Source organism: Mus musculus, chromosome 7 (genome assembly GCF_000001635.26).
Source record: "Mus musculus strain C57BL/6J chromosome 7, GRCm38.p6 C57BL/6J".
Classification (NCBI taxonomy): Eukaryota; Metazoa; Chordata; class Mammalia; order Rodentia; family Muridae; genus Mus; species Mus musculus.
The window spans coordinates 130,699,838-130,725,342 of NC_000073.6; the positions used below are offsets into that span (position 1 = coordinate 130,699,838).

Below are 25,505 nucleotides of genomic sequence, written 5' to 3' on the forward strand. Positions count from 1 at the left end.
GGTCACCAATCTTCATCTGCTGCCATCCTTCACCCACCCAGGGCTTCTCTAATCTCCCTTGACGGCTCCAGTGTCATCTTTCAACATTTCTGACAAGTGACAACGCTACATCTGAGTATAGCAGATGGATTTCTCACACTTCTCTGACACATGGGTACCTTAAACCACCTCCAGGAAAAGTCTGCATGAACCCAGATAGCTCTATAGCCTTTTCAGTCCTCACCCCTACTCCTCTATGCCATGACTTAGTCTCCATTGCATTTATAGAAACAGAAGACAAACAGTATCTAAGGAACAGCAGAGTTAATGCATTCAGCCTGAACTGGGAAGGTTTAACATGCAAACCCAGCCGAGGCACCAAGGAAAGACGACACCCAGAAAGGATGGTCTGGGCAGACAGACAGCTTATAGGGCTCAGTGTTGTCCTCTCTGTCTTCACCGAGGAGTCTCCTTGTTACAAAGAGTTCAGAAGAGGAACACCAATGGCTTCTCACCATCCACCAGCAACTCAGTGCTTTTCCCTCTGCGGTATTAAAAAGCACCATCGTGGTCCAGAGGTGAAGAGCACTGACTGCCCTTCCAGAGGTCCTGAGTTCAATTCCCAGCAACCATATGGTGGCTCACAACCATCTGTAATGGGATCTGATGCCCTCTTCTGGTGTGTCTGAAGAAAGCAGCAGTGTATTCACATATATAAAATAAATTAAAAAAAAAATCACCATCGCCCTGGATCTCGTGCACATTCACAAGGTAAAAATGTTGCGTTCCTCCTCGGCTGGAAGATGTAAGCAAGACAGCACATGAGTGTAGCAAATGATCATTAGCTTTGTTTTTTATATTTCTATGAATTTGTCCATCTGTCACCCACTACTGCACTGGACTTGTGAAGCTGTATGTGAGGAAGCAGTTACCTACAGAGAGCCTTTCTTGAGTTTCCAGTGTAATGTAGATGTAGGCTTGTTTTGTAGATACTTAGTATGCCTTCTCTGCAAGGAAATAGTTGAATAGCAGGGGGAAACTAGAAACAAAGCTGCCAAGGGCTAAGAGAGAAAGGGGATGGGAAATGTTGGATAGAGGGCACAGACTTGCAGTTAGACTGGAGGGTTACATTGTTCAGCTTGGTGCAGATAGACTCATGAACAGAGGTTCTCAGCCTATGGATCTCAACTCCATTAGGGGTTAAACAAAGCCTTTCACAGGGGTCGCATATCAGATATCCTTCATATCAGACAGACCAATGCATTTCTCTTCTTTATTTTCAGCAAAAGCAAAAGTGGGGAGGGAAGCCAGCCCCACTTCCTGACAGTTGTAACTGAGGTTGGCAGCCCACACTGAACGAGCACTGCCACATGCCTATGGAAAATCTATATGGAGCTAGAGTCCCTCTGTACTGGACAGTGCCCCTGACAGTAGACAGGCTTGTCAGTGTTCTCTGGATGCTCTCCCCACTTTATCTTGGGAGCAGTGGGTCAGACCTGGGCTCCATGTCACCTGCCCTGCTGACCTAGTCACAGGTCACATGTATGACCTGGAGTGACACTTGGTTGGAGAAACAAAGAGAAAACTCACAACTTCCAATCAGGAGAAAAGTGTACCTGTACTGTCCTCTGTCACACAAATAAGGCTGACAACAGCCACATGGTCTCACACTGGGAGTAGGGCCAAAGAGAAAACTCATTGGTGGCCTTCTGTCCTGTCTGTGGAAGCAGGTGTGCCGTGTGTTTGGGGGCAGCTCCAGACTGTGCAGTGAACAGGAGAATGTATGTAAGCTTTGGAAGTGGTCAGCACTCAAGATGTTATGTAAGTGCAACTCAGACACATTCACCCCTCTTTTTTTTCTTCTGTTTTTAAATTGAACATCTGGACAGGAGAGAAGACATAGATGTAGCTTTTGTACCACTCATGATGTACCCCCATCTCTCAGCAGCTGTACACTGAGATACCACCATACATAGAACATTCCTTTATTTCTTACCCATGGATGACCCTACTTAACCAGGGACACTGCCGGAAGCTCCCAGCCTCCCCTAACTATCTCTTGCCTCTCCCTGCTCCTTATTCTCTTCTCAAACCTTTCTCAGGCATCCAAAGATGTTCGCTCTGGCAGTTGTACCAGGTTTCCTGTGGTCCTCCAGTTAGGGCAGGAGATAGATGCTGGGCTGTTGATTTGGCATTTGTGGACCAAGCAGAGGCACCTGCTCTCCCTAGGGCATTCCCATCTCTTGTCTGGGCTCCAGGTCTTGGTGGAGCAGACAGCTCAGAAGCTGAGGCTCAAAACTCCTCTAGCATCTTGAAGACTCTTAGAGGTTACAGAGAGGGAAAGGCAGCTCAGACGCTCAGGACGAATCAGCTCTGGTACATGAGGGTGACGTTAAACACACAAACCTGAGGCGAGAGAGTTTGGGGTTTGGCGTTTCTCTGTGGGAGATCCAGTTTTCTAAAACCACTGTGGCCGTTGGTCTGGTGGAACCCCTCCCGCCAATCACAGGAGACCTAATTCTTTTCACTTTTTTTCTTTAAATCCCCTTTATTTCATTTTCTACTTGCAACCAAAGCCACAACCACAGGCAAAGCCCAGATACCTCTCTTTAGACACTGCCACATCACACTGATGCACCTGGTCATGTGGCCAGCCTCGCTTAGAGCACACAACTCAGCCACCCGAACTGGTGGTTAAAGCTAAGCACGCCCCACAAATACAAAGAGGTTCCTGACCTCACACCCACCCTGCATTACCCCTAAGTAGCCTCTGCTTGCCCTCTGTGGACGTCTGTCCTTCATAGCTCCCCGGGAGACTAATGCTTACTCTCCCACAGCCCTGTACCCCAGAGAAGCCTTAGGGTCACTCATGCAGGTCAATGTGTATTCAAGGAGTCTCTCCTCGAAGAATCTGGCATGACATGCAGGTGTTCTCTGTAAAAGCCATAGCGACGTCCACCTTGGCTCCCACAAATGGTTGGGTAGAGCCTTTGATATGGTTGCTCCTGAAGCTTCTGTGGGCCACATCTGATCCACATTTCAGGAGACCCTGCTGCTGACTGGATTCCTCTCAGTGGCCAGCAGGAACTGAGAGCAACTCCTGTGGTTCCCTCCTGCTGGGTGCTCTGCTACAGCAGGTGACAAGGCTCTTCTTGTCTTGCTCAGCCTTCTCCTCCCACCTGCTGACACATGCTGGCCTCTCTTAGAACCAAACTCCAATGTCCTGAAGAGACAAAAAGAGAGATTCAGGTGGAGGGCCTGGACCCAAGCTGGCCATTTTTAACTCCAAATAAACTACCCACTTCATTTTCTTCTACAGTAAGAATCTGTAATTTCAGATGGGAAGGATGTCTGATTTGCCAAAGGTACAGTCTATCCAAAACTGTGGCTTTTAGCAAATTGTATGTCACAGGGAAACTCTGAAAATGACGACCTGACTCCCTGTGAGTCATGGTGAGAAACGTAAGAGGGGGTTCCACGAATGGTGTGCCTCTTGTGAGAGTAAAACAACTTCTGGTTTATAAAAAAGGGAAAAAAGAACTGTGTAGGAATGGGATGTAGCTGGGTGACACTCTCCTAACAGTCTGCCATGGCCTCCAGGTGTGTCCAGAGCTAGCCCTGGAGAGACAATGCTTCAGGGCCACTGCAGGCGTCTCCCTGGGATGTAGAACAGGAACATAAGATAGGGGCTCTGCAGCAAGGGATGTACACAGTGTCAGCACTTTGTCTGATTGCACTGGCTGTTAACAGGTGGTGACATGGCTCAGTGAGTGCAGGTGCCTACCCCTAAGCCAGAGACTCACATGGTCGAAGGGGAGCAGTGACCCCTTCAAGTTGTCCTCCGACCAGGCTGTGTGCACCACAGTTTGTGTTCCACACCTCACCCCAAAATAAATACATAAAAGTCAAAGCAAAATGAAGACCCAAACAGTTAAAGCAGATTTTAAGCCAGTCTGCAAACAGTGCCTTTGAACAATAAGAAGTAGCAGGACTTAAATCCTTTGTCTCTTTCTTGCCTTTTTTTTTTTTCATACATACAGTGAAAATGAAGAGATGGCTTGCAAACAGCACACTCACTGGGGCAGCCTGTAGGTTTTGCCCAGTGCCTGGAAATGCACATTTCTCTAAGGCTTCATGCCCCCTAGAGTAGGTTCACATTCTCTTCTCATATACAATATAGCTTAGTCAGCTCAACCTCTGGCCCCTTATTACACATTCTGAACTGATAAAAGTATAAATTAAATTACTTTCTTTACATAGATTACAAGAATTAGCCCTGACAGCTTATGGAAGACAGCTGTAGAGTGGTTATTAATTATAGAGTTGAGCATCTACAGATTTGGCTCCAAGTGTGGACAGGCTGCTACCAGTCTTGGGCCTTAGTTTCCTGATTTGTATCAGGGGCAGGAGAAAAGTGACTGATGCTTGGGGTGGACATGGAAGCCGTGTTTGTAGTTCTAGTAGTTACATGCACACTGTGAGGCAGAGAGGTAGGTAGGTGTTTACCCACTCACACCAGCCTTTACAGTGGAGCAGTGATTCAGGAGTCTATTGAACACCACCAAGTTCCACAAATGCATGCACACACACAGGGGTGGGGGGTGGCGAGGGAGAGAGGGAAAGTGTGTGTTAAAGCAGCCGTGGGTGAAGAATCATAAGATTAAGTATCAAATTCCACTTGAGTATTTAGTAAGAGCTGTAATCAGACAGAAGTACCTGACACTTCTGAAAGGCTGGGTTTCCCTTCTTGTGTTCTCAAGACACTGAGACTAACACCGAAGAGCACAGAGCAGGTCATCCAGAGCTCGGGGCTAAGGTCCCAGGCTGAGGGGAGCTATGAAGAGCCATGATGAGCTGGTGGTGGGATGGATGGTAGCGGAGTGCACACACTGGCTTCTACAGCTCGGGAGAACCAGGTGGACGGAGAATAAAGTCTGCCAAGCAGCCTAGCATGTGGGCAGTGGTGATGGTGACCATTGATTGGGACAAAGGAGGACTCATTAAGCTAGTGCAGGGGGCTCACCCTGAGTTCAGACAATTTATGTTGATCATTCTAACTGCTCAGAGATTATCAGCAGGGCCAGGATGCTGGTGTGAGGACAGACCTGGGGTGGTGATAGTGACCGTGATGGTAAGAAACAGCTGGGTTTTAGACATATGAAGGAGGGGAAAGTAGCAGGTGTCAAAGGGAGGTAGAAATCCCAGGTTATACTTCGGGAGAATTTTAATTAAAATAATGTATTTATTTACTATATTATAACTGGTACAGGGAGAAAAATACTTTGATAATTCTAAGAGATTCTCAGGTCCTTACATGCCAGCTTGTTAAACTTCAACAAAAACACTAGCGCATAGTCAGTGGTTTAAATAGAATAGCGGGTAAGTCACCTTAGATTTCAGTTACATGTAACAAATTCAAGTGAACTGATACAATTCCCCACATCACTATAGGCATTGCTGTCTCAAGGTTAAGGGCTTTTTGACAAGAACCCAAATGAGTCAAAACAGACACTCACAGCTGACCTGCCAGGAAACTACTTGGTTGCATTCAGAAATTGAGTGTAGATCTGACAGTAGGCACCTGGCTACCACTCTCATCAGGCCTCAGACTGGACAGGCGCCAGCCTTCTTCTAGCTTATTCTTAAGAGAGATGTCAAAGCCCAGCTCCATGCTTCGAGTTCTCAACTCCTTACATCAAAGGTTGAAAGTATCCATTCCCAAGATGTGCATGCTATTTCAAAGAGATACTTCTGGCTTTGGAAGAAAGTTCAGTGCAAGCTGAGTTAAATATTGAGGGGTTTGGTTTTTTCTTCCCTCTGTGTGTGTACTCCTTTGTGTTTGTGCATGGGTGGTAACTATACGTGTGTGTGTGTGTGTGTGTGTGTGTGTGTGTGTGTACATGCATATGGGGACTAAAGATTGATATCTAGCATCTTCCTCAATTGCTTCTCAATCTTGTTTATTTACTACATTTATTTATTTATTTACTTACTTATTTATTTATGGGGAAGTACACATTCCATGACACCTCTTTGGAAGTATGAATCCATTCTCTGCAGGAGTCAATTTTCTCCTTCCACCATGTAGACCCCAGGAATTGACTCTTGGGTCATCAGGCTTGGCAGCAGGCCCCTTTACCTGCAGAGCCTCTCACGGGCCTCATTTATTTATATACATATTTATTCATTGAGATACTTGCCTCCAAGGTGGAGAAGTGCTACCTCCCCAGCACCACATTCCAGCCGGCATTACAGACTTGTAGGTACCAAGCCCTCCCTCTGTTGTGTACCTAATAAACATGCTGAGGCCCTTGCAGTGGTAGTGGTAGGAGTCCCTCCTGATCCTAGCTGCCTGCCCTAGACTGTGCTGGGGCGAAGCTTCACCCTTGGTGAGTGTCTGGTGGCTGTGTCTGCCTTAGACTGTGCTGGGTGGGAGCTTCACCCTTGGGGAGTGTCTGGCTCTGGTGGCTGTGTCTGCCTTAGACTGTGCTGGGTGGGAGCTTCACCCTTGGGGAGTGTCTGGCTCTGGTGGCTGTGTCTGCCTTAGGCTGTGCTTTCCCACACCTGTCTTCCCGGATTTTTTTCCTTAACTAATATTACGTGGGCCGTGATCAAGCTGTGTGGGTAGACCTTGGTGGCATCCCATTCATCATGCCCAGCATGTAGATAAGATCAGAAGGAGCTTCCTGAACAACCCAGACAGCCCTCGGAGGCTTTCCCTACTGGAGTTAGCATCTTCCCCTGTGGCAAGGCAGCCTGTTCTTTCTGATACCCAAAGCTTCAGTATATATTATAAAAACAGCACTTCCATGCTGCCTCTATTTGTGTGTGTTTAACTCTGTACATAGGCTTCAATGTACGCAAACGTGTATGCAGATTCACGTACATTTGCCCGTATTTATTTTTTATTTCTCTAAATCTACTTCATAGGCATGGCCCTTAGTCTGTCTTCCTTACATAGCACTTACAGAGCTCTCTCTACTATGTGTGCAGTGCACCCCCATCCCTCCCACTCAGAAGTGCTGAGGGAGGGTCCGTTAACTGACAGTGCTTGGAGAAGCCTCAGCTCTTGGGCCAAGCCTTGCTGCTTTTTTTGAGTTCTTCCTTGCACTGCCTTTTGGGGTGTCTTTCTCACCCACCACATAGTCTCCCTGAATACAGTCATGTGCTGGTCACCAGCATGGCCTTGCCTCTTCTCATTTGATTTGAGTTCAGGATCTAGATACCAAACCGCCAAGACTTCCCCTGTGGCAAGGCAGCCTGTTGTTTCTGATACCCCGAAGCTTCGGTATATGGTACAAAAGCAGTACTTCCATGCGGCCTCTATTTGTGTACGTTTAGCTCTGTACGGCTTTTAAACTGGCTCATCTGTTATCCTTCTAGGAGCCTCTCAAAAGCCAGGTAGCATTCTGGTTGGCTCCATGAATGAAGAAACACGATGTTACCGAGTTTGGCTCCGAGCTCCTGGTCCCATCACTGGTAGCTGTGGCTTGTTACAGGCAGTTGTGAGCTGCTTGCTGTTCGGTGCTGGGAAATGAACTCTAGGCTAAGGAAGCACTCTTAGCCATTGAGCCATCTTACCAGCCCTTCTGGTTAGAGTTCTAACAAACCTGAATTTGAAGTAGAGATTCTGACTTGGGGCTTAGGGATCGACAGCTCAGTGGTAGGCCGTTTGTATAACATGTACAAGGCCCTGGGTTTATTAGCTACTTCCTCAAGGGGTTGGGGGTGGGGGAGAAATAAAGATTCCAACTTAAATTTACTCGAGCAAAGAGTTCAGCTACGAAGATGAGATTTCCAGAATATCATTGTATGAAGGCGCAGAAATAAAAGGACAGCCTGAAAGCCTTTTTTTCTCCATTTCTCTCTTCTTTTATTAAAAAGAGAGAGGGTTGGTGAGATGGCTCAGCAGTTAAGAGCACTGACTGCTCTTCCAGAGGTCCTGAGTTCAAATCCCAGCAACCACATGGTGGCTCACAACCATCCATAATGAGATTAGATGCTCTCTTTTGGTGTGTCTAAAGACAACTACAGTGTACTCATTAAATAAATAAATAAATAAATAAATAAATAAATCTTTTAGAGAGAGAGAGAGAGAGAGAGAGAGAGAGAGAGAGAGAGAGAGAGTCCACAGTGCACATGGAGATCAGAAGACTTAAGAGTTCATTCTCTGCTCCCACCGTGTGGGTTGCAGGGATTGAACTCTGGTCTTCAGGTTTGGTGACAAGCACCTTTATGTGATGCGCCCTCTGACAGCCATCCCTGCTTCCCCCAAGTGTTGAGTCTCCATCTGGCTTTTCTACAGGAGAGTCTTAACAAAGCCACAGTGATGGGACCGGGAGCAGGGAGCCAAACTCAGTAACATTGTGTTTCTTCACTCATGGGGCCAACCAGAGTGCTGCTTGGCTTTTGAGAGGCTCCTAGAAGGATAACAGATGCGCCCGTTTAAAAGCTGAGTGTCTGTAAGGGTGTTTGAACAAGCACATACACACATACATGCCCACACTGCCCGTTGCCACAAGAGCTTCCTCCATTCTACAAACACTGCCCATCCTGGGAGGCGGAGTTGTGTCTGCCCCTCAGGAAGAGTCAGGGTGAGCTCACAGGACCCGCCTTCACATGTATGTAGAGACTCTTCTACCAGAGTCTCTCCACAGTTGTCCTGGCAAAGCACTGGCAACATTTTCTGTGGCCTCCCCTTCATGACCAACTGAGTAGCTTTAGCTAAATAAAACAGAGCGTGTGCCCAGCTGGTTTGTACAGCACATTCTCCAAGGTCCAAGTGCTTTATGGAGTTGGGGTTATAGCTACATTGTAGGGGTCTCTTATTACTGTCTTCCCGATGGAAATAATCCAGTTGAGAGGCATAGCCTGTTCACACCGAGATGGATTTAGCAAAGCCCAGACTGTTCCAAAGGAGGGCAGCAGCATTGCCCGGGGGGGGGGGGGGGGGGAGGGGGAGGGAAGAGGGGGGAAGGTTCTTCACTGTAGATGTTAGCAAGTTTTTATGAACATTTATGAAGTGAGTGGCATATTCATGGGGTACGCCATCCACCCCCTTAATCCTCCCTCCTCTAGGATGTCTCTTCCCTTGTTCCTCTGAAATACATACACCAAGTCAGATGTGTGTCAAACTTCCAGTGTACGTAATCATATGGAGACGTTTGCAGAGGCAGATCTGTGTTCCCATGCATGGGGGGGTGGTGATCTAATGCCTTCGTTTCTGACGGAGCGGGGAACCACCTATCTGCAGCTGCCAGAATCTCTTACTGCAGAGGGTCGTTCTGACCTCAAGAGACTCAGCGTCCAAATACAGCTGTAGATCTCTCAGCTAACTCCCTCGTGAGGCTGCTCAGGGTCCCGGGAATGTTCCCTTGGCTGTGGGTGAAGGTGTTCTCCCCTGCCAGGGTTAAAGCTCTCTGTTATATTTTAACTTGAAACTTTATCATGAAAGCTGAGGCCAGGGTTGTATAACAGTAAGAAGTCAAGGTACACAAATAGGAACTGGGCTCTTGGGATCCCAACTCCCTTCTAGCTCCCCCATTCCTGCCTATCCTCTAAGTAGCAATTGTGGGGAGACTTTTCCTTATAGTTCTTATAACTCCCTTTGCTGGACAAACAACCCAGAGCTTGAGTGGTCAAGTGGTTTACTGAGTTAAGGCCACAGTCGCTCAGTTATGTGGCTGGGGGCTGTGTGTGTGTGTGTGTGTGTGTGTGTGTGTGTGTCTGCATTTGGACTGTCAGCTGCTCTCTCTCCTGCGTGTCTTTCGTGGGATTCTGTCTGCCTCGTGTCCTCTGCTTGTTCACTGCCCTCTATTAGCTAAGACATAGGAATATGACCTGAGATGGAACAGTTGCAGCTTCCTCCCTGCAATTTAAGCTGTGAGCTGAGGGTTGTGACATCTAGCAAATGGGTGGGGCTCACAATTCTCTCTCAGAATCAGAGTCCTCAGTTTCATAGCCCCGTTATAAATTCTTCTTTATGCCTCTGCCAACCAGACTCAGATTCTGTCTCTCTCAGCTGGAGCTGAGGGACCCCTCCCACCCCTCCTCCCCTGCCCACCCATCTGTGTGCTCTCTCCCTCAGCCATTTAACTCTCTCTTGCACTTTTTAACCTTCTTGACCCCTACACTTAGCCACTTGCATATGAAAATAGAACTCACTTCATGAGCCCAACAGGCTCCAGGTGCCGGGAATCGTGAGCTAAATATGCCACCATCTGCATGGTTTTCTCTGGGTGACCATAGGTGTCTGTCTGGAAAATTCTAGCAGTCTGGCTTGCCAGTGCCAGCTTTGTGTTCATGGACCACAGCTCCTGACCGTCTGTCCCATAATTATCTCACTGTCTAAGATGAATCTAGGTGTTATGCTGTGTTGGAATCATGTTCCACCTTTACGTTTTGTGTGCAGAATGATGGGGGAGAGCAAAGGTCTTGTCCAAACCCACCATGGGCAGTGTGTGTGTGTCTATGTGTCTTTCTCTCTGTGTATGTATGTGTGTCTGTCTGTTCATCTCTCTGTATTTGTATGTGTGTGTTGTCTGTATGTCTGTGTGTGCATTTGTCTCTTTGTGTATGTGCCTGTCTATGTGTATATGTCTGTCTGTCTCTTTCTTTGTGTCTGTGTGTGTGTTCATGTGTTCTCGTGTGTGTGTGTGTGTGTGTGTGTGTGTGTGGTTAGAGTGGCTTTTGTTAACAATGCTGTCTGAAGTTGTCATTCAGTGGAGTATTTTGATCAATAGAATCCAGTATGTGGCAATTTTAAAAATACACACAAATTCATCAAAGTCCTACTCACATGAGATGCAAACCAACGAGGCTGGTCTGCTGAGAGCTCAGTTTTGCTTCTGGGAGGGTTCTCTCTCTTTTCAGGGACAGCAGATGGTCTTTTGGGCTAGATACACTAATCTTCCCTAAAGCAGGCCTTCTGGCTAAAGCCATGGTCTTCATTTTCACTTGGTCTTGAGGGAATAGGGAACCTTGAAAGGCCCTGGGAGCTCATGACCTCCACGCTCATGTTGAACACAGCATGGAGAAGCGAAGGCTGATGTCATGGCAGATCCCTCATTTCTAGCAGAAGGTGGGGTTAATGTGAGAATCCTGCACCATTTATTGTGGATATGTGTTCCCAAGGTCCTCTACCCGGTCCCTGGTCACTGTTGGTAACTGAAAACTAGTGTTCTGAGGAGTTGATATAGATTAGATAAGTGCAGATGAATCCCCTTCCTCTGTCTACCAGGAGCAGAAGCAGCCCTGTGGGCCTGAGGGTGTGCTCAGGTGTGCTTGGCTGTGCAGCCCTGTGGGCCTGAGGGTGTGCTCAGGTGTGCTTGGCTGGTGGATTTAAAGCAGCCGTGCAGCCTTCTATAGAAATAAATGCTGTGTGTTGCTGAAACATTTTGAGTTGTATGGCTGTTTTCTTGGGACCCCAGGCCCGTCTCAGCAAAGCACCTTGGATTCTCAACAGTTAAATTTGAGCAAAATGTAACCAGTTAACGGTATGTCGGGAACTCTTCATAAAAACACCATATTTCAGTTATATGCAAACATATTCATGTGTCACAGATACACTTGTATTTAATGAGTATAGATCATGTATCTGTGTGGGTTCTGAGCTTAGACTGTTTTGTTATAATTTGACAAGTAAAAGGGTGGAGTTTAAACTGAGCCACAGATGTAGGGAAACAGCCCTTAGAGTCTACAGGTTGGCCTCTACCTGACTCGGTTTTGAAGGACAGTTCTCAAAGCATGTCACTGGTGTGAGTTATTTCATACTGTGTGGAACAGGGATTTGTAGGCTGTGCTTGGTTACAATTTAGAACACTATGGAGGTAGTTGAGTGTGTGTGTGTGTGTGTGTGTGTGTGTAGCTGGGACTTGAGCCCCAAGTCTTGAGCATTCCAGGCAAGTAAAGGCTCTACCACTAAGTCGTATTTCCTGTTCGAAGGATTTTTTTTTTTTTTTTTTTTTTTTTTTTTGGTTTTTCGAGACAGGGTTTCTCTGTGTAGCCCTGGCTGTCCTGGAACTCACTCTGTAGACCAGGCTGGCCTCGAACTCAGAAATCCGCCTGCCTCTGCCTCCCAAGTGCTGAGAATAAAGGTGTGCACCACCACGCCCAGCTTCGGAGGAATGTTTTAAACTGTACTAACACAGCTGGGGAGTCCTTCAGGCCCCAGTTTCCATGGCTAGGACAATCTGTCATTTCCATCATTCTTCCCATCTACATACCCCACTGTGGTGTTGAATATTCCCCAAATACTGTTTTGTACTGGCGGATGAATTGGCATGTGCCGTTTGATGGCTGCCCTGCCCTGCCCTGCCCTGCCCCGTTTGCCTTGTAGAGAATCCCATGATCACAGGACAGACTGTTAGAAGAACAGGGCTGTTAGTAATCACTCCATTGGATGGTTGGGACTTCCCTAACCTTGTGCAAACAAGGGAAAGAGCAACAAGGATAATGCTGTGGCTGGGATCTCCCTGTCCCTCAGTGTCACATTTACAAGTTCACTTGGACAGCTTAATTATTCTCCATGATAGACTTTGTATGATAAGGACATAAAAATGGATCTTGCTAAAGGTTTCAAGAAACCATAGATATGGTGAGCAGACACCTCAGAGGCTAGCAGTTTGGGATCTGAGCTTTGATCTTCTCATTTCCTAGCTTGCATAGCCTTGCAAACAGCTTTTTGCTTCTCTAAACCATAGCTGTGTCATCAGTGAGGCCTGCCTGTTCTCCACCTTTCAGGCTACTTGTAGATTGTTGTAGTCATTTTGTTGTTTTCATACATCACGTGCCTAGTTTATGCGGTGCTGGGGATTGAACCCAGGGCCTTATGCATGCTAGGCGAGCACTTATCAACTGAGCTACATCCCTAGCCCATAGTTCTGAAGATGATAGATAGACCTAGACTCATGTCTTGACACACGACTAAATGTTCCACAAATGCTGGCTGGTGTGCTTTTCATATAGAAGCCTACCTGTGAACTCGGGCATTCGCGATTATGTGTGTTATGTGTGGGTTATGTGTGTGTGAGATATATGTGTGCATTATACTCTTGTGTTTAATGTCTTATATTTATATGTACATATACACACACACATATACACACATATATTATACTCTCGTATTTACTTAAATGGTAGACATAATATTTATACATCCTGAGAAACCTACCTCCTGAAATTTGGAGGGGTTTTAGCAAATTGTGGCACCATTTCTTGTTCTGGTACATATTTGTGTCAAATTAATCTCCTTTTTTTCTATTCTGAAAGTGTGTGGAGTCTCAGCTGTGTAATTATTTGTGTAAGTAGAAAACCAGCCACACCACAGTGGGACTCGATCACTGGGACTTGGGGCTAGAACCCCACCCAGCCACTTTATTCTTATGCACAGATTCTTGGTGGGTGGACTACAGAAATTCTCACTCTTGAAATGTTTTTAAGCCCCTGGGTGACTGAACAGGGAGGAAAGAGAGAATTTTAAAAACTGCTATCTGTCGCCTCTAATTAACTTGCTCTCTGCTCCTGGGAGAAAGTGTGGAAATATGCAAACAAGGCCAGCAGCTCCCAAAGTGTCATGCTAGTGGCCTGTGGTGTTCCGATGCACACAGTTCATAGTAAAAAGACAACGAGGTCTTATTAGGACAATGAGCACGGTGTCTTCATGCCCGCCTCCCCCAGACTGCTTCCCTTCCAGTCCCTGGGTGAATAGTGGTCCTCTGAGCAGGTGTGCAGGCAGGCAGCTGCTGCAGTAGAAACCTCATTGGAATTCACAGCTAGGACGCAAGAGCATCCGGCCCTCCTTGTCACTTGTGCTATTGAGAAAGACCAGGGCCCTTTATAATCTAAAAGCCTTGGGTTACCAGTGCCCAGGGTTGCAGAAGCAATAGGACAAGCTTTGGGTCTTTCTCTCTCTCTCTCTCTTTCTCTCTCTCTCTCTCTCTCTCTCTCTCTCTCTCTCTCTGCATCTCAGTTTGAGCAGGCAGCCTGGCACCTTGGAATACAGGAGATGCTCACAGTGTTCCTTGCTGGGGGCTGGGGAAGCTTCCTTTTTTGGCGGTGCCATGAAAGAGGTTTAGATCTCAAGAGATACCAGCAAGAACAGTATAGGTGGGAATTTTTCCATGGAGATGGCTTTTGACTCCTGGCAGATGTGGTCCCCAGTGGAATGGGCCCGTTGGATGTGGGCAGCCATGAGCAGCAATGGGGAGTCCAGGCTGCAAGCTGCCCAGGAAAGCTCCGGAAAGAGGCAAGTTGACTCTGTGTGTCTTGTCGTGGTTTTCCCTGGTGTTTATGGTATAGGTGCTAGGGTGGGAAGGAGGCTCTCAGTGCTTCATTCCAGGCCCAGCAAGCTGATCTGAGCGTTCATTCTTCTCTACTGTTTATTTGTGACTGCTCCCTCAACCCTACCCCGTGTTTTCATACTTAAAACTTCACCTTCCAAGATCCGTTTCTACCAAGTATGGATGGAGCTTACATTTCCCCACAGACAAAGCTAAGTCTTTCAACATTAATATGTGAGTGTGCGTATGTGTGAGTGTGTGTGTGTGTGTGTGTGTGAGAGAGAGAGAGAAACAGACAGACAGACAGACAGACAGACTTCCCTGTTATGCTTCTGAGGATTAAGTATTTACTAGTGAAATCTAATATAAAGTTGGCCTTAGCTTGTTGGGTCTCATCTAAAGCAGCGCTAATGTTTTTGTTGATTTCTTTGAGCAGGGAGGGCCCTGGCATTGTAGGTGACAAGGTCCTTAGGAGGAACGGGGACAATCTTTGGCACTAATAAAACCAGTCTCTCATACTAAGGTGTAAAAGAAAGATTGATATAGTTGTTCTTACTGACTTAAGTAATTTTTGAGGCAGGGTCTCGTGTAGTCCAGGCTGGCTCCAAACACTATACATAGTTGATGAAGACCTTGAACTTCTGGTCCTCCTGCCTTGACCTCTTTAGTGTTAGGATTGTGGCTAGCATAGGCTCAGACCACTATGCCTGGTTTATGTAGTGTTAAGGGCCGAAACCTTTGGTTTTATGCATGTTAGACAATAGCTCTACCAAGTGAGCCGCATCTCTAGCTCTGGAACTCACCCAGTGGCTCCTTTCCTGGGTCCTAGTGGGCAGGGTGTTGCTTGCTGGTATTCTGCTGGCCAGTTGATAGACTTTAGAAGAGGTGACATCTTCCAGGGTTACTGGTTGTGGGACTGTGTGGAGCTGAACAGTTGGGAGCGTCTCACAGTGTTGGAGGAGGCTCATGTTCACGGTACCCGTGTGATCTAGTGCATTGAATCCTGGCACGGCATGTTCTGTTTCTTACTGCATCGTGGCCTGAGTGTCAATCTTCAGCAGTGGTTCTGATCTGCAGTCCTGTGAATCCTCTCCTGGGAGTTAGACTCCTCCTTCCTTGCCAATGATCAGTTGGCATTTGGGTGCATCGGAACTGTTCAGAGATGGGAGCCAGCATGTGGCTGCCGTCCACAGTTACTGTCCTCACAGGTAAGGTTAACCTTGGCCCTGTGGTTATCTTGAGCCAGGGAATTGATGCTCCTGGCCTCTCAGCAGCAAGAAAACGTATAACTCAATTTCCTATTCCTCTGGCTAAGATCAAGTAGCTTGGGGCAGCAGGGAGGGAGAAGGCATCGGTAGAGTTTTCTTGTGCCCAGGCAGGGCTTGCCCACTGTCTTCTTGTTACCACAAGAAGCTCCTCAGTAGGCTTTTGGCCCAGGTCTGTGTGTGAAGAGGCTTCCTTGCAAGTAGACTTCCCTAGGGACCACCAAGGGCTAGTGCTATACCATTGAGTACTGGCTGGCCATATTTTGTGGCTTGGTTTGGCATACGCTCTGCTGACAGGCTGTCTGGCTCTCATTCATTCTCTCTACAGATGGTCATTCAGTGTGAAAAACAAGGCCAGCCACCTGTGTGGCAATTTCAGTCCAGCTGAAGAGGCCAGTAAACATGGAGAAGCGCAAGGAGGGCAGGGAGTCGGGAGAATGGCAGGCTGGAGTGGGAGAGAGTAAATGGAAACTGAGTTTACAAGATGAGGTTCTTGGAGGCAGGCTGGAGCCACGGTGGTGAACATAAAACAAACAAACAAACAAACAAACAAAACCAGTCTCTTTTAGACTGACTCAGCACTCCATAATGTGCACCGAAGCTTACCCAAATAGCCACAGTGTGTGAATTTGTCATTAAGTGGACATGTGTCTTTCAAGTAGAGCTACATTGATCCCCATCGTGGCAAATATTCTTTGGGGGTTTCTATCCCACCTTAGATCATTTAGTTCCCAAATAAGATACCCCCAAATCTTTATATTTATAATAAGCCTTAAAGCATTTGAGATGGACAGATGTCAACTCCCTGTGCTATTTTGTCTACTCTGGAGTCAATAACCCTAAGATGTCAATTGCTATGTTCTACCTGGTCTGCTCCTACTCCAATAGGCCGGCCCTCATGGCCATGCACTCAAATCCTCTAGCCCATGGCTACTTCTTCCTTCTCTCTCCTCCACTTTTGGTCCCTTCCTGAGACCCCAAGCCTGGGGCCTCCAGCCCTGCCTACCTCTCTTCTGGCCAGTTATAGGCTGTAGGCATCTTTATTAACCAATCACGGATAGCTTGGGGGACAAGGTTTACACAACAAAAGCTGATATACTTCTTGAAGCTACCAGGTCTTGAGATACAGTATTTAGCATTTGAACAGATAGCAGCACCAGACCAACCCACTACAGACCTCAATGCCAGTGAACAGATTCACCCCAGTTCCTGGGAATCAGGCTCCAAGGTGACCTTCATGCCTGTCTCCCAACAGGTGACTTGAGTATTTGCCACAAATGCCTTCACAGCAGAATCTCTACTCAGCACTGTCTCACCTACGTTTCTTATTTCTCTCCACCAGGAGTTCCGACTCTGAGGAAGCCTTTGAGACCCCCGAGTCAACGACCCCTGTCAAAGCTCCACCAGCCCCTCCCCCTCCACCCCCTGAAGTCACCCCAGAGCCTGAGGTCATCGATCCACCAGCCCCAGAAGAACCAGGTAACCAAATGTCAGGAGCCACTGGCTCCAGGGGACAGAGTTGGCTCTTAGGCAGTCTACAGCCCACAGTGACTGGTGCCCTCTCTCTGGGCTCTGTTTTATGCTTCGCTGGTTTCTATGAAGTCTACGGAGAGACAGGTAGAGTGGGTTGTGCTGTGTGCATCCTAGAAGTAACTCTGTCGCTTGAGTTCTCTGGTCCCTTCATTTTCAGACTTGGGTAGGTTTGAGAGTTGAGAGAGTGGGTGTTGGGGATTAGATCTTAGAGTCTACTCTTTGAACCCCTTTCCCACACAAACATTGACACACCCTGCATGTGTGTGCTGAGGACAGCCCCATCAGGCTGGGGGATGGGGAGTGAGGTCAACACATTGAGTAAGAAGAGTCAATCAGAGCTGGGTGACCCCTCGGTACTTTTCGGCTTTCCTGATTGCTCAACAGAAAGAACACCTTCAAGTGTAGTTCAGATGTGATTTCTGAGAGACAGAGCAGATCTCAGGGCACCTGCCCACGTGGATGGCGTTCTGTGTGCTTCCCTGTTAACACCGGGGGCGGGGGGGGGGGGGGGGGATCGAACCACCTCTAATGGGAAATTCAACATGAAGCCTAAAAGGAGACAGCCTGCTGGCGGTGGCCCCACAGGAACCAAATGCTTCCATCTTCAAACCTGGATAGCACTAATAGGACCCCATTCTGCCCTCTTTAGGCCTCAGCCCTCCCCCATGACAAGTATATAGAGCTGATTCCCTGTAGACCGGCGGTTCTCATCCTTCCTAACGCTGTGACCCTCCTCATGCTGTGGTGACCCCCAACCATAAAATTACTGTCATTGCTACTACGTAACTAGTTTTGCTACCATTACGAACTATAATGTAAATGCCTGGTACGCGGGATATCTTATATCTGACCCCTTCGAAGGAGTCATTTGATCCCTACAGGGGTCTCGACCCACAGGTTGAGAACCACCGTTGCAGTGCATGTGCTAGGTGTTGTTCACAGTCCCTTTTCAAGCCCGTCTCTTCTCCTGCCCTAACCCTGTCTTCCTGGTGGCCGACTTTGTCTGCAGAGGACTCAAGAGTAGACTTGGACCTACAGACTGATCATCTGCACCATGGCTGGAACTGGTCATGGAGGAAGGCAGGCCTAGAGCTGGGTTTATCTTTGCCCTGTCAGGAACCAAGAAAGTTGCCTTGTAACTTAAGATAGCAGTTTGGTCTCTATGTTGATGTTGTTAAAAAGGGGATGGAATTTTTTTTTTCCCCTGCTGGTTTAAGCAGGCTACTGATTTAGGAAGTATATGCAGCTCCAAGGTTTAGTCTTAAACAGCTGGATGCCTTCTGCTGGGGAACAGAGCAAGGCAGTTTTCACAGGCCTGATGGGTACAGTCTCCCTCTCGTGCTCTCCCCTGAGTCTGTAGTCGCTGGCCTGAGACAGGAATGGTGCTGCCGGTCTGATTTAAATAGGAAAGGAGCCCAGAGAACTGTATGCCGTTCTGAGACTCTAGTATCCCTTCCTTCGTTTTGTGCAGTAACAAACAGAAAAGAGTACCGCTTTCCGTATCACTTCACCCCTAGTTTTAAATGGACAGTGTCTGAATAAAAAACTGCAGGGCCATAGCTCAAACACGTCCCTAAAGCGTATATAGGGGAAGGTCACTTTGGTGGCCCTTGGTGGATCTCCCAGGATTCCCTGCTCTGTACTCTGACTGCTGGGAACTGTTTACCACCAGTGAGCCATATGTCTAGCCCCATGTAAACCTCAGACAGCTGAGTAGTTCTACCACATAAACATGGGACACAACCTCCATTCTCTCTGATTGGAACCAGGTGCTCAATGGTCGGTGTCTGGCCACTCTACAGCGATTCAGAGGGCACTGGTAGCATGAGCCAGTTACTGTGGGGGACACTGAACACCATGATCTGGAAGGACATTATGATGTCCCCACCTTTGTCGTATATAACCTCCTCTAAGATGGTCTCATACCCTAGAATGGCTGATAGAAAATGCAGGCAGGTAACATAGCATCTGTTCTGTGGAGACACGCTACTGGTGCTATGAATTTACTTCTTATGATCATCTTTGTGTTTTAGGTTGCGTGGCACATTAATTTTATACTTTGCCGTTGCATCTTTCCTGGCTCGGTTAGATCCCAAAAGTGACCCAGGCAGCAACTAAGGACCCTTGGGCCCCTCGTACCTTTTCCCCTGTAACACGAAGAGTGCTGTAGATCAGTAATTGTGTTATTGGAATAAGTAGAGATGCTTGCAGGTTTCATCATTTGGAACATATCCCATGCCTGAATCTCCTCCAGGCTTTAATCCAGTTATTTCTGTTCATTCTCCCACAAACTCAGACTCTCTGCAGAACAGACAGAATCATCTTACCGCTTTATGTTCGAAGCAAGGAGTCAGAGAGTGTCGTGAGACATCAAGTGTGCCCTTGTGTTTCAGACGGGCTCCGTCTTCTCTCCTGTTCTTCTCTCCTGCAAAATGATATTGGAAAGCTCTGGGGTCCTTAATGTCCTGTGACTTGGAGCCTGGGTCAGACACACTAGATCTATATCCCAGGCAGCCACTGGATTGGGGAAATCCATGGGGTTGGTCATGATGCTTTGGAACCTCATCATTTGGAGTCGGAAGCATAGTTCACACTGTAAACAAGTTGAGTCCAGTCTTAAAAAAATGAAGTGATGGAGCATGGTGGAGCCCCGGCACACAGTGGTGCCGGAACTCTCTGGCGATCAGATGTTAAGGAAAAGCTTTCCCCTTGCCAGGCTCTGGCTTCTCGGTCTTCATCTTGGTGGGATGCAAACTGTTAGGGAGCAGCAGCTGTCTGTTAGGGAGGGTGATGGCGGCTCCCACCACCCCCTAAATTCTTTTCCAACAAAACAGAGAATCATCTTCATTCTTAAAAGCAAACACACACAATCCCGCCTTTTACTTAAATGACAGTTCATAGAAGAATGAGCATTATAGAGGCTTAAGAGGTAACCTGTGTGCAGCGGTGTGGAGATGTTAATCACCACTGAGCCACAATCCCTCAGAACCTTTGATTACACCCCTTGGAGTTTTTGAGCAGCAGCTTTACACTTCTCCTTTTAAAGCTGCAGTGAGCCTGTCGATGTAGATTACAGTCAGGAGACCTGAGCTGGGGACTGTGTCTGCATAAAGCACCCACCTCTTTCACTTGGGCTACACAAAAGGCTGTCTGATCTGTTTCTCGTGTTGGAAGCTGCCCCTCCCTCCCCGCACCCCATCTTCCCAACCCGCGGGGCACCGTCAAGGCGTGAGAAGGCACTGTGCTTCTCCGTAGGTCGCCCTGGGGAGAGGAGAGTTTGTTCTGAAAACCACAGGAAAGAAAGGGCAGGAGAGGAAAGTCTATTGTTCATGGTTTTCCTCTGCTGAGTCCCTGGAATGTCACGAAAGGACTAAGGAACCCCAGGAAATAATAGACCAGACCTTTGCCCGTGAGAACAAACATGGTTTTCTCTCCTGGAAACCTGTTTTACAAAAGCCGTCGCTGGCTGTATGCTGGGTCCTGTGAGCATGTTTGTGCTCCATGGCACAGCAGGACAGGATGCTAAGTGCCCGCCTTATATCTGTCCCCATCTAAGGAGCCATGCTTTCCTGTGTATAAATGAAGGCAGCAGCCTGTCAGGTCTGAAATCACTGCCTTCTAGCCTCTATGGAACACTTGACAGTGTTGTCACTGTGGGACGTAGTTAACTTTCACCTGACTAAATAATACTCTCGGCTTCTGCATCTTCCTGGTGTTAGGCTTGCAGTAGGGCCTTTGTCTACTTCATGTCCATCTTGGATGAGAGCTAATTATCCCTTATTTGAATAGCATCCCCTTCCTCTGAGGTCACATACCTTCCCTGTCCGGCAGCGTTGAGAGCTCTAGCTTCCGGCTCTCTGGTGCAGCTTGTCTCCTGGACTGCTGCTGTGCTGGCCACACAGGTACTGCTGAGTCCTTGCTGTACCCGCTGGCACTCAGTCACGTGCCAAGCAGCTCTGTCAGCTGGCCCTGAGCTGCAGCCTGAGCTGAGCTCTGCAGGATGGTCAGGTGGCAGGAAGTAGATGGTCAATGCTAGGTGTTAGTAGGAGAAGTGAGGTGAGTTCCTTGCCTGTCCTCTCTGGGACAACCTTGTCATGGTGACAGTTGTCTGCTCATTCTTGCCTGCCAGAGTTCTCTACTAACCTGGAGAAGGGCACTGGGAGGGTCTTGTGGTCGGAGCTGTCTGGTGCCCTGTGTGCCTACCCATTTTCTCTTGCTGGGAAGCGGTGGCCTGTGAGTCTCTGGTTTTAGATTACACCTCTCAGCATTAGCTGCCGGCAATGATTTATTGTCACCCAGTCTATGGCAGAAGGCTTGTTTCTATACAAACTGGCATTTGCTTTCTTCTCCTGAAGAACCCAAAAGTGACCCAAAGCCCCTTGGTATTAAGATGTCCCTCTTGGGATGCAGAACAGGGAGCAGGTATCGTGGGCAGGATCTGAGAGGCTGTGGCCATTATTTCTTGGCACTGTCTATGCCCTAGACTGGACATTCATGTGGCTTTCTAGTCCATCTTCGCAAGAACGCTTGGCTTTCAACAGTAACAGATTTATGAAATAACTTGCCCAGAATATACAGCCTCAGCCCCAACCTCAGCCAACCTACCCATCCCATAGACAGAGCGTAGCTGTGGACGGCAGAATTTCATTGCTTTAGCTCTGGAGGCTGAACTGGAGATTGTCCGGTTTACAAGCAGCACTGTGCTGTGTCCTCCCATGGCACATGGGACAGACAAGCTCCCTTTAGGTATTCATTCCATTCCTGGCCATTCTCCCTAGCCTAACTTCCTCCCAGAGGTCTTGCCTTGAGGGTGAGATTCCTGCATGGGAGTTTCAGCGCTCATAGATGTTTAGGCTGAAGACACAAGTTGAGGTCCAAGGCTTTGCAGAGCTGCATCTGGATCCCACAAGCACAGGGTGAGCAGGTTTTCCTGCTCGTCCTGATATGACTGTTACCATGGGCCCCGAGTTTCTGGAACAGGTAAAGCTGTTGGGGACTCTGTGTAACTGTGCAGATCAGAGGTTCCTCATGTTTAAGGGGAAGAGCCTTAAAATGGGCCATGCTAGTCTCTTGCCCCGCAGAAGGCACTATGTAGGCAGAGGGTAGCCATTGAGCCCACTGCTGCCAGCCCCACTTACCTCAGGCTGGAAGGATAGTAGGAGGGCTTGGCTGCACAGACGGGGGAGGAAGTCAGGGAGTAGTGACCTCAGTGGCTCACTGTGGCCATGTTCACAATGCCCTGGGAAACTTGGGTAGGAATGCCAATAACCTGGCCAAGCCATGGCCCTCTTGACATCTATTTACTTCTCTTTGTGACCCTCCTGGAGAGTTCTGAAGTAGCTCCTTGCCATAATCAAGCTCTAAACCCTGGCATCTCCATGAGCTCTAGTGAGCCAGGGATGCCCAGGTCTCCCGGATGGGTAGCTCAGCCCATGGTCCCCAGGAAGGGCAGAGGCGGTTGTCCTGTTACAACATTCGATCATTGCTAAGGCAATGCTAAGGCTTCTATTGGTGTGATCATGAATGGAAGTCAGTGCAGGAACCTAGGGGGCAGGAACTGTGGAGGAAAACGCTGCTCCCTGGTTTGCTCCTTGTAGCTTGCTCAGCCTGTTTTCAGACAGCACTCAAGACCACCAGCCCAGGGGTGCTACCGCCCCCAGTGCCCTGGGCCCTCCAACATCAATCACCAATTAAGAAAATGCCCCACAGGCGCGCCAGTCTTATGGAAGCATGTTCTTAGTCAGGTTCCCTCTTCCTTTGTGTCACGTTGACAAAAGCCAAACTGTGCAGTCATCATTGTACCAGTGGGGGGCAGTAGTGTCTGGAGAGGTGTCCTGGGGTATATGACAGCAAGACTTAGGAGCTTCGGTGAAGGACACTGAGTGGACGTGCTACTTATTCAATCCTGCACCTTGGCACTGCCTTCTCAGAGTCAGGTCATCCTAGTGGCCTGACACCTCTCTGCTATATTTAGCTTACCAAGGGGCACTTTAAAAATATATGTATTGCTTTAGATGTTTCTGTTGTTTTTATGAGGGTTTTGCCTGAGTGTGAATGTGCATCATATGATTGCCTAGTGTCCAAGGAGGTCAGAAGAGGGGGTCAGGTCCCCTAGAACTGGATTTACGGATGATGGTGAGGCACCTTGTGAGTGCTAGGAACCGAACTTGGGTCCTCTGCAAGAGCACTAAGTGCTCTTAACCACCCTGTTACCTCTCTAACCATAGAAGGAAGGGCTTTCATGCAGTTTCACCTCCTATTCATGGTAACATTTGGAGGAGGAGGATGGAAGGGACTAATGTTTTTTAAATGACAACAGAATCTGGAAGTGGTGATGACCCAATGTCTCAGCCTCTAGGGCCTGTCAGCATAGACTGGGTATACTGGGCATAGTGGGTAGGCAACCCACTGGGAAAGAGACCAAATGAGACAGAAATAGGACATTTGTTGTGCCTGCAGCCGAGCTGGGACCCAGCCTAAGCTGCCAGGTGCCTAGTGACCACCTTCCAGTGGGGACTATCAGCACAAAGGTGCTCCTGGATTCCTGTAGGCAATGCCATTTGTCCAGAGCCCTCATTGCGCTCCCCCAATCCTGACTCCGTGATATTCAGCGTCTCACAGAGTAGACCCCAATGAGAAAAGTCTGCTTTTTATAGACTCTCCCCAGCTTAATTGTGCTTAGTCCCAAAGTCTCCATCTCTGTTACGCCTCTGGGACTTGAGTGAGGTCTGGAAGAGACCAGCCAGAGCAAAAAGAACACTCAGGAACTCAGTGCTCAGAGCTCTCCTCCCCACATGGGTTTCTTAAGACTCAACCAGGTCTTCCAGAGAGAAGGTGCCTACCCAGAGGTCTTTGACGCTCTTGCTGGCCTATTTTGGCTTTGCTTTCTTGAGCCTTGTGTTTTGGGCCCCATCTAAGGAAGGTAGTGGATACCGTAGACCTGCTCCTGTCTGAGCCTGCTCACTCTGCAGGGCAGACCTCCACAGGAAGTCCAAGTTCATCCTGAAGATCAATCCTGTCCTGTCAGAGCTTATCTTCAACCCTCCAGCCATTGAAGGGCAGATGCTCAAGTATTGTCCTACAGAGGATTGAAGATCAAAACATGGGGGCTGGAGAGATGACTCAATGGTTATGAGTACTGGCTGCGGCTCTTGCAGAGGACCTGGGTTCTATTCCCAGCACCTACGTGGTATCTCACAGCTATCTGTAACTCCAGTTCCAGGGGATCCAATGTCTTATTCTGATCTTCTCAGGCATCAGGTACACATGTGGTGTACAGAAATGCATGCAAGCAAGAAACCACTGGCTTCCCTGTCCCGGATGCTCAATTGTGACACTTGTTAAAATGGACATTTAGGGCCTTGCCTCTATAATGTGACGTTCTTTGGAACCACCAGCTCTCGAATAATGACACGGAGACTTATATTTATTTAAATAGCTTTAGGCTTTTGGTTACCTAGTTCCCAGCTAGCTTGCATAACATACTGACCTATTTATTCTAGTCTATTCTCTGCCACGTGAGTACGTCCTGAGTACTGGCGCTTGCTTTTTCCTCTGTGTCTCACTGGCTATTTCTCCTGCCTGATGAGCTTCATTCCCAGAGGCCCTGTCTCTGCCTGAAGTTCTGCCTCTCCTCTTGCCACAGCTATTGGCCAGTTAGTTCTTTGTTTAACCAGTCAGAAGGTGGTGGAGGGATTATTTACAAGATAGAGTGCAACCAGATGAATAACATTACTAAAGTCCAGTTGCGTAGAAATCAGTATTTGAATAATACAAAGACAGTCTTTACACAGTGCACAAAAAGACCACCACAACACATCTCTGTTGACCAACTCTTCAGGAAGGAGTGGACTGATCAGTGGATGGGAAAACGGGGAGTCTAGGTTTTGATGAGTGTCCCTGATGTGTTTTAGGCTAGACAAGCTTGGGAGATATTGAATTCGTCGTATGCTTTCACTGTATTACCTAAAACTACTGCCAAGATGCTTCAAGAGGACAGAGCAACACTCTGCTGGTCTTCATTAGCCTGCCTCAAAAGGGTTCCTGTATTCTGCACTTAGTCAGCCATGCTTCCTGCAGGCTTGATTTATTGGTCAGTTGAGCATCTGAGTGTGCCAGGATGCCAGCAGTTCTCTCTAGCCATTGCATCCCTGCCTGGAGAGAACTCATAGAACAGGAAGCCATCTCAAGTGTCACTGGGGAGACACCACAGAAAGGCTAAGAAATGGGGCCTCTGGCGACAGTCGGAAGATGAGGGTCAGGTGGGTGATGTCAGTTGTGAGGGCACGCTGTCCTCTACGTCTTGTTTCGGGGTACAGCTGCTTAGCTTAGGCTATGCTGTCCAGCACTGATGTTATAGACTGATTTGCATATCTGTTAAATTCGCACGCTGAAATCCTCACTCCTGATGTGACATGTTAGAGATAGGACCTTTCTGGTGGTAATTAAG

The 25,505-nt window shown here is 48.0% G+C and overlaps 1 protein-coding gene and 1 long non-coding RNA gene across 48 annotated transcripts in view; one reads left to right on the forward strand and one right to left on the reverse strand.

Moving 5' to 3' along the window:
• Nucleotides 1-25,505, forward strand: part of Tacc2 (transforming, acidic coiled-coil containing protein 2) — a 214,697-nt gene that overhangs the window by 146,829 nt on the left and 42,363 nt on the right. For all 47 annotated transcript variants that reach the window (XM_006508065.3, XM_017322391.1, XM_017322394.1 and 44 more), the window contains one exon: nucleotides 16,866-17,002. In XM_006508065.3, the coding sequence (XP_006508128.1) occupies nucleotides 16,866-17,002 (137 nt within the window). The remainder of the gene's footprint in view (nucleotides 1-16,865; nucleotides 17,003-25,505) is intronic.
• Nucleotides 12,021-20,966, reverse strand: Gm34283 (predicted gene, 34283). Its single transcript, NR_169131.1, has 3 exons — nucleotides 20,872-20,966; nucleotides 19,384-19,481; nucleotides 12,021-15,968 (listed from the first exon to the last, which is right to left on the reverse strand). It is a non-coding gene; the product is annotated as a predicted gene, 34283 (long non-coding RNA).